The 16,591-nt window shown below is 38.6% G+C and overlaps 1 protein-coding gene across 6 annotated transcripts in view; it reads right to left on the bottom strand.

Moving 5' to 3' along the window:
- Positions 1–16,591, bottom strand: part of KCNK2 (potassium two pore domain channel subfamily K member 2) — a 223,394-nt gene that overhangs the window by 64,951 nt on the left and 141,852 nt on the right. For all 6 annotated transcript variants that reach the window (XM_082701753.1, XM_082701756.1, XM_082701755.1 and 3 more), the window contains exons 4-5: positions 10,874–11,034; positions 8,568–8,754 (exon numbers count right to left, since the gene is read on the bottom strand). In XM_082701753.1, the coding sequence (XP_082557879.1) occupies positions 8,568–8,754; positions 10,874–11,034 (348 nt within the window). The remainder of the gene's footprint in view (positions 1–8,567; positions 8,755–10,873; positions 11,035–16,591) is intronic.

The raw sequence follows: 16,591 nt of genomic DNA, 5'->3' as shown, positions 1-16,591 counted from the left end.
GGAGAGGGGCTTCCTGAGACTGTGCCACTACTGTCTACTATTGCTACACCATTTGGGGTGTGAGGAATTTCCTCACATGTTGTTTTCACATTACAGATAACTCCCACAAGGTGTCCCAATTAATAGGGGATATTTGTGATCAATTAAATAAGACCAAAATATCCACTGATCGTTTTGACAAAGTTAGTAAGGGATGTATTCATAATTAGGGGCATAATAACTTGTTTTATGTTTATTGTTTTGCATGGGCTGATGCATGTCCCCTTTGCTGTCCATCATGACCCACTGGAGCCATAGCATGGGCCCCTAGACCGACCCCTGGATAGATTCTAACTGCCACACAGGCTGCTGCCCCATTTCAGCATGAAGCAGCCAGAGTGGTCATCGTGCCATCCCTAGGGTTACTGTTCCAGGGGGAGGAATAAGTAAGGGACAGCAGGGCTAGGTAGGGAGATAAATAGGTGCCAATAGGATCAGGCTCACAAAATTCAAAATGGAGGAGATGAAAAGAAGCCAGAGATAGGAAACCAATCAGACCATTCTGCGCTAGGTGTCAGAGTTCCTATAACCCCTCTGACTCCTGAGAGTCTTTTCCTGTATCCTTAATAAACTTCTATCACTTTACTCATGCTCCATTGCCTGCGAGATTCCTTCTTCGACAAGAAGAATGGTTCTTGAGAGAAGACCCTTGCTCTCCTGCATCACTGTTTTATCAGGAGCCTTCTTATCTTGCTTCTGTCCTCATTGCAATAGGTTGGCCTTATTCTGCACTGAAAAACTTGAGTAGGCAATGCCCTCTCTGACTTTTAATTTTCTTTCCTTGAGATGCTTCTGAACCACAGAATATTTATAAAGAAAAAAAAAAAGAAGAAGATACATTCTAGCTTTAAAGAATCATCTCGCTGTTCTGAACTAAAATCATCAATGCCATGTCCCCATCATCCTCTGGTTTAAAATGATATTTGTATTATAGAATATACATACAGACATAGAACTTTGTTCTAAAGAAAATGGGCATCATTTCTTTATACTGCTCTTTAAGTATTTTAGTTTATATATCAAATATTGATTTTAATTTTTTTATTTATCTTTACTTTTATTAAATAAAACTATTTTGCATTAATATAAAGGGGGGCTTATTTTCTGCTTTAGCATGCTTATCTTTTTTATAGCAAAGCAATTTAACCAAATGAAGAGTTTTTTTTCAGGGCTTCAAGACCCAAGAGGCTCTTTCAATAATGTAAATTCTGCTTTCTTTCTAACAAATGGAAGGTATGGATTCAGTATTAAACTGTAGCTCACCTACTAAACCAAACTTCTCATATGATATTGTCAGAAAAACAAAAGGCAAAAAAATGGTAACTAAACCTTTCTGGTATTTGAACCTATATTTTTTGGATTTTTAATTTCAGCATTCATCATGTTGTCCATTTCCTGCTAGGTACTTGTCTAAATTAAGAAAAACAGCCATTAGAAGAGCTGGGGTTTCATGATCACAAAGAAAAATCAAAATATTCTCACTCACTCATCCTTCATAAGGATGGAAACATCTAGTATTTAAGATGTGCATAATTGTTATACCTAGAAACTACCGTCTAAAGTCTCGATATAGAGCAATTTGGAGCCTTTCTCATTATACTTAGTACAATTTACTGCCTGTCTCACTAAGCCATAACTATCAATCATTGAACGTTTTCCTTCTTATTTTTTTTTCTACATGTTTCCACAATGCTTCTATAAATTCATTCTGAATCTGAAAAGTTAAATAACTTCTTGGTTTGTCCCCAGGTCCTAGGACTTCTGGACCATTTGGATCAAATCCCATTTAATTAATCATGCAGACACTCTCTGTTCTGTTGTGAGTTCTCTGAGAGTCCCTGGCTCGATCAGGGGGCTGCCAGGCTCTCTGCAGTAGTTTCCTGTATTACAAAATAAAATGACTACCAGGAAGAGAAGAAAAAGTCCCTATTGAATTTGATTTTTTGCTCCCAGATTTGAAGCATTCTGTCCCAAAGGAAAAGGAACTAGAGCAATCATTATCACTAAGTGCTAAGCACAGTATCTAATAAGCAATATATGCTCACTAAATATCTGAATAAACAGGAGAATGATGAATATAATACATCTCCCTGGGAGTCACATAAACCCTCCCTTTCTGATAAAAGTGATTTTTCTGAGACATTGGGTGGTGGGGTGACTGGTCCCCCATAGACCTCACTCTTCATCAGCTACTTTCCTTCTTATCTGTTGAATTTCTGGCAAATTTTTACTGTTACTGATCAGCTCAATAATAGCAAGTTTAAGAACTGGCCACTGACACAGTTGCAAAACCTTCAGGCAACACCAGCAACTGTTTTCTAGAGGGTCTCTGCTAGAACTGGTTTGAACCAAAACACCTGCCATGATTTTCCAACAGAAATTTATATGTTTTCATGATAAAATTCCCCTCCATTAAGCAAGCTCTGAGCACTCCACCGAATGAGTCATGTTTTCAGTTGTAGGGAAAAGCAATAGTCTGCTTACTAAAATCTTCCTTTCCGATAATGACTTTGAAAACATAATTCCAAGAAAACTTCATTCTTAATATGAGATAGATAAATATGTTCTTCCCAAGTTAAAAAGAAGAATGTGAGGACAAGTGATTATACAACTGTGAAAATTTGAAAATTTAGTAAAAGTAAAAAAGTGCCAGAAAAATTTTACCTTGGAAAATCCTAAACTGTATTTTCTGTATAGAGGAGCATAAGATACTAAGCCTAAAGCCTATTAACTCAGTAAGCTTTGGTCATGGAGGAAGACCTTCCCCTGCCCTATGGTCCTTCTAGCTAGACTTAGAACCAAATTGACATGAGACATATTCAACGGGGGGGGGGGGATCAGATTGAATAGGTATACGGGCAGGGAATCCATAGAGATAGGAAATTCCAAAGACAATGAAGCTTTTATGAACAAGGAGAGGGGTAGGGGTATGAGGACACAAAGCGGAAGAAGGCCATTACCGGGAGGGTGAGAGGAGATACTTGGAAAAACAAAGGTTGCCCTATTCTACAGGAAAATTTCTTAGGTAAACGGGAGTCTCTGTTAAGCTTTTTTCCTGGTATAGACTGTCATTTCCAGAGAAATGTATTCAGGCAGCTGAGGGGGAGGCAGAGAGCTTTTCCTGCTTCTATTGCATTTTGATTACTTTTAATGTGAAATAATCTTTGTGCTAAAGTGGCCCATCTTGGGGGCAGCGTGCCCTTGGCCCCTACACCTTCCATAACTACCTGTGAGATATGGAAAATTTCATTATTCAATGAAAAATACTAAATTTCACTAATCCAAATTCCAAGAAGATATATTTGGATGGCTAATTAAATTTATGCTGTGATGGAAAATGTGTTTTCATAAAATTAACCATGAGGATTTCTCAGAACATCTAAATTTTTGGCTAAAATTTTTGTTTTTTATTAGAAGAATAGGTAATATGAGGACACTGCTTTTTGAAATATAAATTTTCATCTGGTTTTCACTCATTCAAATTATGTCTTATGAACAAACCTGGTTTATGAAAAGGGGTGTTTTTTGAGGCCTTCTTTAGGTAGCTTCTAAACAAGATGTAGACATGTTTTCTCTCAGCTTGCCTGGCCCACTTCTATCCCAAGAGCATATATAAAGAGATACTGGCTTTGGAAAAGAATTTTAAATTGCATTATATTTGGTAATTAATTGACTTCTCTCCAAATTTGAAGAATCATCATTTGAAAAAACAAAACAAAAACAAAAACCGTGGACCTGGAAGACTAGTCATAGAGGCAAGCCTGTATAAATAGAATTCAATCTGTCACACATTTCCACATAATTAATATTACTTCTTAGGTTTTAATGAAAAACTGATTTAGCTCTCAGTCTACAAGGTAAGCATGATTTAACAATTTATCACCAGACCTTTCATTACATGAAAAATGATATAGCAAAAGTTAAGAAACAGACCATAGGAAATTAAGTTAATTCTCAAAAGTAATTTTTGTCGTTAAAGTTACTTTAACTTCCCTGTGTAATATGACTATAAATTACAGGTGCTGCTAAAATCAAGTAAATAACACTTTTTGCTAAATAATTGAGTTTGCCTCTCTTCGCCTTTTAGGATGGGTTACTATGTGCAAGCAGTATTCTTAGTAATAGGGATCTGTTTATTCATGTATAAAGTAAGCGTGGGAGTTGCCTGTGGCCTCCTGGGTTCTTTTAGTTCTAGAACATGGAGAGCTAGTGAACGAACAAAACAACCCATTTGGAAGGAGCACACACCAACCACTAAGGTAATCAACCAGCCACTAAAACACCTTCCTTGCATACATATGAATATAGAATTAAATTTTCCAGGTCTTTTGCTGCAGAAAAACTACTAAATGCGGAATTCCTGTTTTCAGTCACATATACAATGAAACTTGAGCCCTGTCTATCCTGTCTTTACTAGTGGTCTGTAAATGCTTTTGTTTCAATATTACCAACAGTGAAAAGGTTTTGCACACACACATTTAAATGTGTGTTTGTTTATAAATTAGAAGTCTGTTATGCTTGGGGTGCATGGGTGGCTCAGACGCTTAAGTGTCTGACTCTTGGTTGCAACTTAGGTCATGATCTCAGGGTCATGAGATCGAGCCCCACATTAGGCACTTTGCAGAGTGTGGAGCCTACTTAAGATTCTCTCTCTCCTTCTCCCTCTGCCCTCTCTCCCTGCTCCTGCTCTCTCTCTCTCTCAAAAAAACAAAAACAACAACAACAAAAACAACCTATGATGCTCTTATATATTACATCATGAACACTACGACATAAGAAGAAAAAATAAGGAATGAGGTTTAAAAATACACAGAAGCAGGAGTTGTCCTGTTTGCCTCCCATGACAGAAAATATACCTGGCATGGACTTTCTTGCTTATACCCTAGAGATGGGCTGTTTCAGAGCTGTGGTCTAAAACATCACAAGATGCTTGTAATAATCACACCAAGATGACAATGTGTAGCCTAAACATTCATACATCATTTTCCACGATGTACTTATCCTCCTTTAATAACATCAGTCTGAAGAGTATGTTCTTTAATTGATCTTCCAAGGAGTTCCATACACCAATTGTGACTGAACCTTCACTGCATTCAGAGCAGGGCTGGCAGGTGTGAGAAGGGCATGGGACGGTGAGGGTGCATGGCTGGGTGCGCATCTCTGTTCTTGTGGTATTCACAGCCCAATAGAAAGGCGAGAAGATTCAAGTTAGAGCACTGCCTCCTGCTTTTCCTTGGCGAAGATACCAAGGTTAAGTGACAGTACTATCTGTAGTGATGTGGAATCTCAAAGGGGAAGGTTCTACGAAGGGAACAACTGCAGCTTCCCAGATGGGATGCTTGCCTTTTGCTCAGTAGCTGACTTCTGCTGCTTAGCCACAAGCTACCCAGAAGGAAACACTGTGTGTACTCTATTGAATTAAGCAAGGCAATTCTTTTCCCAGCTCCTTAAAAAAAGAACTCAAAGTTTTTGTTTTTTTCCAAAGAATCTTGCTAAGAGAACACATTTCCTACCAGCCTTTGCCACATCTCCTTCCAAAACTGCTCCCTGGGCACAGGGACCTGCTTGGTAGGTAAGGACTCTGCTCTACATTATCTTTCTCAGCATTTGCCACTTTAATCCTTCCTTTGCTAATTTTTAGCAAAGCATATCTCTAATGCTTTCTATTGCTTCCTCTGCAAAATAAAAATAAAATCCCAGTAATGGGCTTAGCAAGGGCGTGACAGAATAAAATCTTAGTAATAATCAAGATGTTTATTAGATGACAATGTCACAAGTATCATTTTGCAACCATGTTCCCCTACAGTGCTCTGTCAGGACTCTGGATTTGGGGTCTCCACTCATACACACAAGACGTTCTTAGTGAACTGCTCTTCTATTCGAGTGGCTATGAAGAGACCCATATGATCTAGCTAGTTTCAAAGTGCTGATCTCTTGAGGTCAAGTTTAAAAAAAGAATAGGTGGGGCGTCTGGGTGGCTCAGTGGGTTCAGCCTCCAGCCCTTGATTTTGGCTCAGCTCATGATCTGAGAGGGTCATGAGGGGTTGTGAGATCAAGCCCCTCCCGGAGCTCCCTGCTCAGCGGGGTGTCTCTCTCTGCCCCTCCCCCCAGTTTGTACGTGCATCACTCTCTCCCTCTTTCTCTAAATAAATAAAAAAAATCTTTTTTTTAAAAGGGGATTATTTTTCAATCTTCTACAAAACCATAAAGTAAAAATATTTGTTCCTTTTTTCTAAGCCACTCTATAATGGGGTCACAAATACAACATTATTTTAGGATTCCACCCACTTTTTTTTTTTTTTTAAATAATCTTTGAGGGTTTCTTTGTTTTTGTTTTTACCAGCTCAGGACACATACTAGACTGATGGAGTCTGTCAATTTCTTCAAATACACGTGCACTGTATTTTATTACTGAAATCTGTTAGGAGTAGAACTTAAATGTTCTTACCCCTCCCCACTCCCTCAAAAGAGAGCTAATTGAAAGGATGGATATGTTAATGTGTTAATTAATAGACAGTGGGAATCCTTTCTTAATGTATACTTATATCAAATCACCATGTGTACACTTTCAGTATTTTAAATTTTCTTTTTTTTTTAAGATTTTATTTATTTATTTGGCAGACAGAGATCACAAGTAGGCAGAGAGGCAGGCAGAGAAATAAAGGGGGAAGCAGGTTCCCTGCTGAGCAGAGAGTCCTGTGTGGGACTCGATCCCGGGGTCCTGAACTGAGCCAAAGGCAGAGGCTTTAACCCACTGAGCCACCTTAAATTTTATTTTCAATTATATCTCAACAAAGCTGAAAAATAAATAAAATGTTGCATTGCTATTAAAAATTAAAATAACACAGGCCTATATATTACAGACCTTGTTAATGATATTTATAAAGTAGTGCAAGAGGCCAAGGTTAGCATATCACAAGTCTGACTCTTGTTATCATCTCACTGTGTCTTACTTTCTCCTACATGAACGCATTTTTCCACTTCGACTTAAGCTAACCATACACCCTCAGAGATAGAAAAATGGGTGTTTTAGGGCAGAAATTTGTCTTCCTGTAAGGAACTACAAATTCGCTTCCTTCATGAAAGCATGTGCATCCTCAAGAGCAGTCTAGGCTTTGCCAGATTAAACCATAATTAACAGATCAGTAGAAACAGATGAACTATCAGCCTTCTCTGAGATTTTATAGAACTGTGCAAAATATTTTTTCTCTGAAAACATTTAAGAACTTTGGGAAAGTTCTTAAACAAGAAAGAAGAGTGAACAGCCAGAAAGTATAAAACTCTCGTAAAGCTAAATTAGGCTGGTGAGTTTATCCTATGAAGTTTAAGGGCACATTCCTACTATATGGTTAGCAAGTTTTCTAATACTGGAAATTGGATTTTCTAAAAAAGAATGGTTTAGATTTTCAAGAGCTGGTCAAAATGATCCAAGATAGAATGCCACTGTGCTTACTTTTACCACTGTTATTATAATTTATTTAAAATTGGAATTAGAACAATATGATAATTGGATAATATAAATGGTAAAGAGGGAGTTAAAGTCATAGAAGTTAAGACCCAAGAGATACAACAATAGAGCAAACTGCAATTGTAATAACATGTAGAAAAGGAAATACCAAAAAACATGAATAAAAAGTGTGGATACTGGTAAATGTAAAAAATACTGTCCTGAGAACTGAAAATTAAATGAGATAAATATCTTACAGAAAAGAAGGGTTTAAGTAGCTTAGAACATCTTCTGAAGTTTGCAGGTGTAAAACTGCGACATGAAAAGGCTTAAGTAAAAAGAGCAAAGATAAACTCGAATTTGTCTAACAGTAAAAGAAAAATAAATGCATAAAAAACAAAAATTAGAGGCAGATTGTCTGGTTTCTGAAATTAGGGTGCAAATATAAGATTCTGAACAACAGCAACTCAAATTTCTTTTCTAGAATGAAAATAAATGTTCCAACTGCACCCTTCTGCCTACCTCCAATGTCCCAGAATGACTTTTCTTTCGTCTCTCTGTCCCTGTTATAGATGAAATGGTCTTCCAAAACGGTATGCTCAAATCCTAATCCCCAGTACCTCGGAACATCTAAAGATGTAATTAGTTCATCTGAACTCATACTGGAGTACAGTGGCGAATTTTTGTCCAGTATGACTGGTGTCTGTGTAAGAAAAGGGAAATCTGGACACAGTGACAGAGACACAGAGAGAAGGAATGTCACGTGATGTCGTAAGCAGAGATGGGAGTAATGGGGCAGGACAGGCAAGGACGCATGGCCTCCTCCACAGCTGGAAGAGGCCAGGTGGGGTTCCACTTAGAGTCTCAGAGGGACCATGTTTCAGTAGTCCTCTTGATTTTGAAATTCGGTGAGGCCATGAATTTCTTTTGTTTAAAGCCCCCCAGTTTTGGGGCACTTGTCTCATGACAGCAGGCTTGGGAAACTAAGACAGACACTGGGTTGTGTTGCAAACCTGAGTGAAAGATCTAACTAAAGGACATGGGTTAGGAGAGCAGGGTTGTTGCCAGGAAAAACACTTACCTGCCACGTAGTCACCAAATCCAATGGTGGTTAGAGTGATGACCACAAAATAAATGGCATCCAGGGCACTCCAGCCTTCTATGTGCTTGAATATGATCGCGGGCAGGGCAACAAAGAGTACGCAGCCAAACAGTATAAAGATGATCGTTGAGATGATGCGAATCTTGGTCTGACTAACATTCCACTTCTAAGGATGAGAGCAGAGAGAGCAAGAGAGAGACACTGATTGAGATGTATTGATCATGGGCGTACCTAAGACCCTGTTCTCAGCAAATTCGCAAGTGAGGTTGTTATTTTTTTCCCTCTTATAATGAATGTTCAGTTGTCTTATAAAAATTGGGCATAACACGAAGAACTCAAAACAATCAATACCAATGACGGTGCACATAGCTTTACAACAGGCAAAATGCTTTTGAAATAAATGACATTTGCTCTGAGAATACAGTTTCAGTTGTACATCATTCTTTGCTTACCTGGTTTACTTTGGAAATATTTCTATTCTGTAGGCATACTACTGACTGCGGGCCAAACAGATTCTAGAAATATATAAAAATAGACAAAACTGACCCATGGACAAAATAGTTTGTATTGGTAATTGCGAAAAATGATTAATTTTATGAAAAATTTCCTCCTCACTCCTGTGTTTTCCTATCATTGTTCTACCGATTACACTGAAATACTAACGGACCTAAAGTCCATAGTTAATTCCTCCGTGAACCAGATGAATTGTCTTTCTGTTCTATGGCCTTAAACTATACAACTAAATAAATCAAACCTGACAGATAGGCAAGGCTGAATCTTAAACACCTTTCCACTACAGCTGTCTTTTCAACCTTCTTCAACTATAGAAATATCTAAGAGTGAATTTGGAACTGGAAACATAACTAATGCTAAAAACTGTAACTATAAATTGAAAAACCAATACTCAGTAGTCTTATTTTATCAGGAGAACTACATTTAAAATACTTTGTTGAAATGTCTGTGAAGAGATGAAGATATTTTTGAAGAGTAAATAAAATGTATTTGTAATAGAGGTGATGGTAGTAACACCTTCTTTACAACCCCTCCTCTCGTGCAACTATTTTCTTGGTCATTTTCTTCAGGAATAAAAACGTGTAATCATTGTGGCATTATTACTATTTTTCATTTACCATTCTAATAAAAGCATTTTCATTTTACTTATCCTTTTCTGTTGAGTATAATACAGCCATGAACATCTTAAGACATGTATATTACTTTTGGTTCTACTAAATTACATCCCTTGGAAAAGTTTCTATCAGTGACATCACTGAATTGAAGTATATGATCACTTTTATCATGTTTGCTAAATAAAATGTCCTTCACAAAAGGGCTATATAAATTTAGAACACCACCAGCAATAAACAAAGGTACCAAAGCAAATTTTAAATTAGAAAACACTGTCAGTTATTTACTAGCTATGTTAAGTATGTATGTATGTATGTATGTATGTATGTATTTATTTAATTTAAATTTTTACTTATTTGAGAGACAGAAAGAAAGAATGCATGCAAATAAGCAGCAGTGGGGTGGGGTGGAGAGGGGAGGTGGGGAGGTAGAATGGGAAGGAGAGAATCTTTTTTTTTTTTTTTTAAGATTTATTTATTTGACAGAGATCACAAATAGGCAGAGAGGCAGGCAGAGAGAGAAGGGGAAGCAGGCTCTCTGCTCAGCAGGGATAAATTCAATCCCAGGGCTCAATCCCAGGACCCTGGGATCGTGACCTGAGCGGAAAGCAGAGGCTTTGACCCACTGAGCCACCCAGGCACACGAGGAAGAGATTCTTTAGCAGATTCTGTCCTGGGTGAGGCGCCCGACTAGAAGCTCTGTCTCACTACCCTGAGATCGTGACCTGAGCCAAAACCAAGAGTCACAAGACACTTAACTGACCGAGCCACCCAGGTGCCCCAAGCTTTTATTTATTATCTCTAACTCTCAAAGTGCCTCTGCATTGCCAGTACCATTATTCATATTGTATAAACGACAAAATGGAGATTTCAGGGTAAAATAACTAGCTTAAGAGAATACAGCAAGTCAAGACATCTGGCATTGGAAGCTAGGATTGTCAGATTTCTACTTTATTTCTGCATATTTTTGTTTTTTTCCCCAGGCACTAATTTACTCATTCAAATTAATTACAAAAATACGGAGTGAGTTACATGCTAATAGAAGTACATAGAAAAGGTTATGGAAAACCCAATAACTTGATTGTCTACCCATACCTGAGGTGTTAGAAAAATTTAAAAAAATTTAAACAACATACGTAGTTAAAAGGCTATTATACTTACAATAAATGTATCTTCCACTTTTGCAATTCCTTTTCCAAATATGGTCCCTAGTTGATCACCAACTCCAGCCAACAAAAAACCAAAAAGGGGAATTCCCAGTAAGGCATAGATGATACAGAATATTTTTCCCCCTTCTGTGCGTGGTGAGATATTTCCAAATCCTAAATACAAAAAAAAAAAAAAAAAAAGAATAAAAAAAATAAATTGTTTTCAGTTGTTTATAAATGAGTAATAGTTTAAAACATATGATGTTGTTAAAAAGAAAACAAGAAAACTGAAAGAGGACTTGGGCTGTCTCTGTTTTGACCTCAAACTTTTCTGCTTGGGTTCTTCTTTCCAGCTTGGGGCTTGGAGCAGGAGGAGACAGACGCTACTCTGTCAAGCCATAGTGTCTGCCCAGAGCCAGCAAGACCCTGCCTGTAACTGACTCCAAGACAATGAGGGATTTAACCTACACATGCCCATCCACATTTGCCCCATATTTTGTTGTATAAACCTGGAAGTATTACTGACTTTTTGGAGACAGTCTTTGAGATGTTAGTCTACTGTCTTCCTGGTGTTGGCCTCACTGAAATCAATTCCTTTCTGGTTTCACCACCACTCATTTCTCTGCCTTCGGATTTTATCAGCAGTGAGTTCCGAATACGGTCTGTTTGGGACCCTGCACCCAGGGGCTCTCACTCCCCTATGCCCCAGTTACAAAACCACAGGCCCAAAATGGTGCCACTTAGGATGAATTCCCAAACTGGTGATTAGTAGCGAATCTTACTGCATTTTCAACTTCACCCAGAAATAATAGTCTTAGTCTCAACCTGAACCAGTCACGAATTTTCCCATCAGAGGCAAAGGTCTGTCGCATGGCCCCTCTCTATCACCCCCTCCCCGAAAGGAAGATGAAGTGATCTGCCTGATACGACCCCCTATTCTTCCCTCTCAGGGAAAGTTACCTTGTCTGGAAAAACCTTTTCTTCTGTTAGTAGCTTTCTTGCCCCCACCCTTATTCTATAAAAATGTTGTGCAATTCCTCTGAGCTCCCCTCCGCTTGCTAGATGGGATGCTGCCTGGTTCATGAATCATTTAATAAAGCCAATTAGATTTTAAGATTTACTCAGTTAACTTTTGTTTTTCAGCAACCTCAAGGCTAATTCATAAAACTCCCAATATTAAAAGATATTAATCACAGACTTTTAACTAGATAAGAATCCCTTTTAAATATATATATTCTTAAAGACTTATTTATTTATTTATTTGTCAGAGATCACTAGTAAGCAGAGAGGAAGGCAGAGACAGAGGAGGAAGCAGGCTAGCCATAGAGCAGAGAGCCCAATGCGGGGCTCGATCCCGGGACCCTGGGATCATAACCTGAGCCAAAGGCAGAGGCTTAACCGAGCCACCCAGGTACCCCCAAATATATTTTAATATACAATATTCCAATAAGTAAACATTTCAATAATCTACAAAGTACAGATAATGTTCCAAATAAAATAGATGATGAAAACCAAGGGGATAACACATGCAATAAAACCAATATTTTCATTAAATGCCCTTCTGTCTACACTGATAATACTGTTAACTACAGGGCTCTCATTGTCATTTATTGAGAAGAGCATACTGCCTTAGTATGTTCTGAGGATTTCAAAGGGTAGGGAAGCAAATTTTGCCACCCCAAGATATGTCCCTTTGGCATCCTGATTATTTTAAGGTGCTTATTTTTTTTTTTTTTTTAAGAAACTCTGGACATATGAGAGACTCTGAAAACCGAATACAGGTCACACTTTTGCAGGAGACATGTACAGGTAGAAGCGAAGTCTCCATTTGGAAGGGTGTCCCCCTCAGTACCAGTGAGCGGGGAGGGGACTAAATCAGTAGAAAATGTTATCGGTGGAGAACGCATGGACTGAGATCTGCCTAACAACTTTACTTTTCTCTGCTGTGCTTTCCCTAGTAACCTCCCGAACTGAAAAGCTGTGGTCACAGCTTTATTCTGGGGGCGGACTGGAAACAGCTACTATGCAAGTTAAGATCAGTGGTTCCATAGAACTTTGATTAATTTGCAGGCTATAGCCCATGGGCTCACTTCTGCTTCTAATTTTCTTTTTAGAATCTTATATTTTGCTTGTACCTGGGATGTGGGCTCCTTAATTCAGATTGATTGTCTTCTGGATCCATATGCTTCGTATCGTCCTCAAATCCATTCCTGTTGTGGTTTCCTCAACACCCTCCCTGTCTTCAACACACTACGGACTGCCTCCCCCCCACGTCCCATTTTCATGTTTTCTGCCATCTCAGTGCAACTTTTTGGTGAGGTGAGGTACCTGCATGATTATATCAAACAGCTTGTAAAGTAATTTCATGTTTGTATCAGATGGGAATTAGATATTTGGATTTACCAATATCTTAGCATGTTAAATCCAATAAAAAGTCCACAGATTTATAGTAAGGTATGCAAATATTATGGTTTTTGCAGGTGTTTGCAATTTTTAGATAAGCTATCTAGCTGATCTCTTGGTAGCTGAAGTAGTCTCAGCCTGCTACTTCTCCGCCATCTTGACTTCTCCCCAAACATTATGGTTTTTAAAAGCATCTACTTTAAAGTCTAAAATTAACTGATTGAAAGAAATATGAGGAAAGGGGCACCTGGGTGGCTCAGTCGGTTAAGCATCTGCCTTCAGCTCAGGTCAAGATCTCAGGGTCCCAGGATTGAGCCCCACATTGGGCTTCCTGCTCAGCAGGGAGTCTGCTTCTCCCTCTCCCTCTGTTCCTTACCCCTGCTTGTGCTCTCTCTCAAATAAGTAAATAAATAAATATAAGGAAAAATACTCTGGAAGAGTTTGGCAATATATTACAGCCATTCCTGGATTCCTGACTCAAGAGATATGTGGCCTTTGTAAATTATATCCTCATTTGGTAAAAGATATATTCCTATTATTATCTACCTCATCGAGTTAGGTATCACATGAAAGGGGCTCAAGAAATTTTTTCATATGGTATATGGTATATTTAGGTGGTATAATATATTTATTTAGGTGGTATAATAATTTTTTTTATTTAGGTGGTATAATATATTTAGGTGGTATATTTAGGTGGTATAATAATATTTAGGTGGTATAATAATATTTATATTTAGTTGGTATAACAATAATTATTATAATTACTATTAATCATACTGTTGGTAGTAAGTAAAGATGAGCAGATCAATGTATTTAGCCCAGTCAGTAGGCAAACTATTTAATAGCCAGATCATTGGGGTCATGAATAAACAGTGTTCTTCACTATGTTCTATCAAACCAGGGATGCCATAATTTAGAAGGAGCACTGGCAAAACAGCATGCATAGAAGAAGGCAACTTTTCACATATGGCATCTACACATTTATCTCATTTGTCTCCCATCTGTTCTTTTTTTTTTTAATTTTTATTTTTTATTTCTTTTTTTAAAGATTTTATGTATTTATTTGACAGAGACAAATCACAAGTAGATGGAGAGGCAGGCAGAGAGAGAGAGGGAAGCAGGCAAACAGAGAGCCCGATGCGGGACTGAATCCCAGGACCCTGAGATCATGACCTGAGCTGAAGGCAGCGGTTTAACCCACTGAGCCACCCAGGCGCCCCTCCCATCTGTTCTTTTTGGTTCATATCTACTAATGCCTTGGAGTGCTGAACACCAGAGCAATATGTACAAAGAATACAACCAGGGCAAGTGGGAAAAGGGTCTGGAAATCTTGCATGAAGATAATTTTATTGGAAAAATTTTAGGCTGGGCTATTTGGGACAGTGCACCATTACTGAATGCTATCCAAGAAAGAAACTCGACAATCTCAACTCCGTCCTGTAGTCAACATCAATCAGCAGAGTAGCAAGAACGAGAAGGCCCTGCTAAGTCAGCGGGGTGGGCTGTTTCGACACAGGTTCTTTGATTATTCCAGACAGTCTTGCTAAGATCCAACAATGTTATTTATTGCCTCTCTCCGGATGAATGAGTACGTGGTTAGAGGTAGGGCTGAATTCTGAGTCACCCTATTCCATCCCATTTTCTCTTTTTTGATTAAGAGGGAAAAGGTCTTCAGAGTTCTAGCCATAAGAAGTAAGCTGCCTTCAGGAAGGACCGGAGATGAAAAATAAGGGATGCTGTTAGTGAGCCCTCTTGCTCAACTGTAGGCTCCAACAATTAAAACCAGAAATAGATAAGACAGCTTAACTCATGCTCCAACTAAAATCCTCTATGCTTATTTCTTACCACACGTTTTAAACATTCCAGACACCAGACCACAAAGCACTGATAGCAATGGAATGTCTGGAAGACTTCACCTCACAGGTCCCCTTCCCTGCCCGTGATCCTGACCATGACCTCCTGACCCTCATCTATGATCGCATGCTCTACCCGCTCTCTTCATGTAACCCCCTGCCCCTAATCTTTCTTTATAAAACTCTAGGTGTCCATCTTACTGGTGCAGAGGTCATTTGTTAAGACTTGAATCTGCCACCTCCTCCAGCAGCCAGCACCCGAAATAAATTTCTGCCTTTCTCTTTTCCAAACCCTGTCTCTTGAGTTATTGGCTTCTCTTATCATGAGTTTATCTGAGTTTGTTGGGCAGTGGTGTTGACAAATCCAGTGAGGAGCTTTGCTTCTGATTTGTCTAGGCCCCTCGGGATTCCTTGGAACAGAGCCGTTGGCCAAGGCAGCACACCAGAGCTCACCCATTCATTTCCTGAGTTAGCAGCTGTGATAGATTAATAGATAATAATAAAATTTTTTAAAAATTCTAACTGTAGCATTGCTATAAACAGGCTCTAGTGTTCAAAAAATAAAAGTCTAGCTGTCCGACAGCTCAGTTTGATCTGTTCCTTGAAAGCTAAATGGGCATAAGAAACAAAGCCTCCAAGTTTTCATCCATCATTGACTCAGAAAATCAGCCTGCAGGCCACTGGAACATCTTCAGAAAAGCTGACAGAAAGCCTGTTTACATCACCAATGCAAGAACCCAGATCCAAAGAAAATTTGAGATATAAGGAAAGCCAGTCTACCTTTCACTGGTCAAAAAATTGGAGACAGGGGCTTTGTAGCATCTCTGTACTTCATTTTTATTACCTCCACGTCAAAATTAGCCTGAGACCAAGGGGAATGAAGGAATGAAGTTTCCTGAGATGTCTTCTGTTGTGCTTCCAAATATGTCTTTCATTACCATTATACTGAGCTTCATGATGAATCTGACCACTTCCCAAGGACAGACACACACAGTGACTCGGCAGTTTTCGGACATAAAGCGAGTGCCTACAACTCCCCAGACATTTCCTTGGGTGAGAGAATGAAATGGCTGATCAGAGGATGATCCCTTATGAACCTCTCTCCCCTGAGTAAAATAAGAGGAGACTTCCCTGCACAGATTTACCACATGTTTTAACCAATCAGTGGGCACTGGTTAAATAACTTATTCTATCCATGGATTTATGAAAGGTATCCATTGATTCTAAGCAGTAAGCTAAGCTTTTAAAATATTAATCATTGTGATTGTCGGAATTTCCTGACTCTTTCCCTTGTCAGTTAGCAGCACCTTCATTGCCTCAGGGCAAAATGGATTGTTATAGCAAGAAGAAAAGGGAAAAGAAATAGTATTAAGTTTTGTTCTCTTTTAACATCTAAATTAAGGTGTTCACAACAAAATTTATCCTTTGAGGAGAGCAGAAGTCAGGTTATGGCATAACGTGCAAAATAAGAGGGT

This window comes from Mustela nivalis, assembly GCF_964662115.1.
Source record: "Mustela nivalis genome assembly, chromosome: 16".
NCBI lineage: Eukaryota > Metazoa > Chordata > Mammalia > Carnivora > Mustelidae > Mustela > Mustela nivalis.
This window is presented reverse-complemented; position numbering and strand designations above follow the sequence as displayed.